Source organism: Nematolebias whitei, chromosome 13, assembly GCF_014905685.2.
Source record: "Nematolebias whitei isolate Nwh7 chromosome 13, NemWhi1, whole genome shotgun sequence".
Taxonomy (NCBI): domain Eukaryota; kingdom Metazoa; phylum Chordata; class Actinopteri; order Cyprinodontiformes; family Rivulidae; genus Nematolebias; species Nematolebias whitei.
Window position 1 is genome coordinate 44,633,973 of NC_056510.1, and position 2,492 is coordinate 44,636,464.

General features: G+C 51.1%; 1 protein-coding gene across 1 annotated transcript; it reads left to right on the forward strand.

Moving 5' to 3' along the window:
• The first annotated feature begins 146 nt into the window (after window positions 1-146).
• Window positions 147-1,691, forward strand: gja3 (gap junction protein, alpha 3). Its single transcript, XM_037686661.1, has one exon. The coding sequence runs from the start codon at window positions 147-149 to the stop codon at window positions 1,470-1,472; it is 1,326 nt and encodes a 441-aa protein (XP_037542589.1). The 3' UTR covers window positions 1,473-1,691.
• Window positions 1,692-2,492: the final 801 nt, after the last annotated feature.

The window sequence follows — 2,492 nt, forward strand, 5'->3', positions numbered from 1 at the left end:
TCCTGCTCCATCCTGCTCCTTCCTGCTCCTTCCTGCTCCATCCTGCTCCATCCTGCTCCTTCCTACTCCTTCCTGCTCCTTCCTACTCCTTCCTGCTCCTTCCTGCTCCAGCCTCTACTTTCTCCATAGGCTGAACATTTAGCAGCATGGGCGACTGGAGTTTTCTGGGCCGGCTGCTGGAGAATGCTCAGGAGCACTCGACGGTCATCGGTAAAGTCTGGTTGACGGTCCTCTTCATCTTCAGGATCCTGGTGCTGGGGGCCGCGGCCGAGGAGGTCTGGGGTGACGAGCAGTCCGACTTCACGTGCAACACCCAGCAGCCGGGTTGTGAGAACGTCTGCTACGATGAGGCCTTCCCCATCTCACACATCCGCTTCTGGGTGCTGCAGATCATCTTCGTGTCCACTCCCACGCTCATCTACCTGGGCCACGTCCTGCACATCGTCCGCATGGAGGAGAAGCGCAAAGAGAAAGAGGAGGAGATGCGCAAGGCTAACAGGTTCCAGGAGGAGAAAGAGCTCCTCTATAAAAACAGTGGGGACACCGGAGGAGGTGGCAAGAAAGAGAAGCCGCCAATCAGGGATGAACACGGCAAAATCCGTATCAGAGGTGCCCTGCTGCGCACGTACGTGTTCAATATCATTTTCAAGACTCTGTTTGAAGTGGGTTTCATTTTGGGCCAGTATTTCCTTTATGGCTTCCAGCTGAGGCCCCTGTACAAATGTGCACGTTGGCCGTGCCCCAACACAGTTGACTGCTTCATATCCCGGCCCACTGAAAAGACCATTTTCATTCTCTTCATGCTTGTGGTGGCTTGCGTGTCTCTTTTGCTGAATTTGTTAGAGATCTATCACCTTGGGTGGAAGAAGGTCAAACAGGGCGTGACCAACGAGTTTGTCCCCGATCAAGAGTCCCTGCGGCTCGTCGACGCTGCAGAGCCCAGGTGTTTGGCCTCGGCCCCCAGAACTGCCCCACCCAGCTACCCCCCCAACTACTTGGATGTGGCAGCAGGCAGTGGGGCCTTCCTGCCCGTGGTGAGGCCGGCGGACTTTAAGGTGGGCGACCTCCAGCAGCAGGATCCCCTTCATCGGTCCTCCTCCTCAGCTCACTACTACATCAGCAACAACAACAATCACAAGCTGGCCACGCAGCAGAACTGGGCCAACCTGGCCACCGAGCAGCAGACTCGGGAGATGAAGGCCACCTCACCCTCACCATCCTCGTCGTCTTCTGCCAACAACGAGAACGAGCAGCAGCTGTCTTCTGACACTGTCCTGACCCTTCCTACCGCTGCTGCCACCCCCGCACACGGCTGTGGGAGGGTTACAACTACGCACGAGGAAGGTCTCGTCAGCACCACGACAGTAGAGATGCACAAACCCCCATCAGTGGTCAGCACAGACCCTCGGAGGCTCAGTCGGTCCAGCAGGAGCAGCAGCGTGAGGGCCAGGCCGAGCGACCTGGCTGTCTGAACCTCTGTGGGCCGTGCACGTGCTGACTCCGCCCCCAGCCACACGCACAAGGATCCTTCATTCAAAATATACAAGCACACGTTTGCTTCAAGCAAAACAAAAAGAAAGAGAGAACAGGCAGGACAGCAGAAGAGCTTCATCAGCTGCAGGCCTCGCTGGCGGTGAGTTGCAGAAGAGCTGAAGTCACGTCTGGTCATTGAGTTTTATTCTTTATCACTTTTGGACAGAAAATTTAAATGCACACGTTGTTTTTTTATCATTGAATAAAGTGAAGAATACTGAGATTTGAGTTAATGTCATTCGACCCTCTGGATGGTCTTTAATTCCCAGTTCAAGTGAAGCGGCTCTGTGCCGACACCAGAATGGCTGAACATGTTACCAGCAGGAAGCTAACGTAGCTAACACTTTTGGTAGTTTCACGCCAGCCAGCGGTACCAACGTGTCATTAACGCCTGGTTTTGACCTGGAAGATCCTTTTTCAGCACCTTCACCACAACAGTTTCCCATCGTTGGTGTTTTGCCAAAAACATCTGGATCAACTCGTATAAACACACTGATGTGCTGCTCTGCAACTCACCGATGCACAAACACCGTGACTCAGCACTTGTAGATGATTTAATGAATAAAATGATGTGCTGTTCACTAAATTCACAGAAGAAACGTAGCTGTGGTGGATGGACGTGGTGTAGCTCAAACTGCTGCTTAAAGTCCTTCCTGTGAAGCAAACAGGGCGGACATTCAAAACCTTTTCCTCTAATTTCACATGTCGCCTTCAAGAAATCTTAAAAACAAACTCAGTAGAGAATTTCTCAGAAAACAACGCTCTGGTTGACATGAAGTCGCTGTTTTGGATCAGAATGGTGGAAAGATTTTTCAAATCTAACCAAAACACAGAGCAACTTTAAGAGATTAAGGATTTTTTTATTGTCACATATTTTATGTGCTCCCTTATTGATTTTATTCTGAAAAGCGCTATTTTTGTAAAAACTGAATTGAATTTGACTCAAAGTGCATACGTGT

Excerpts from the sequence above, each read along its gene's own strand:
- gja3 (XM_037686661.1), top strand. The coding sequence starts at position 147 with ATGGGCGACTGGAGTTTTCTGGGCCGGCTGCTGGAGAATGCTCAGGAG.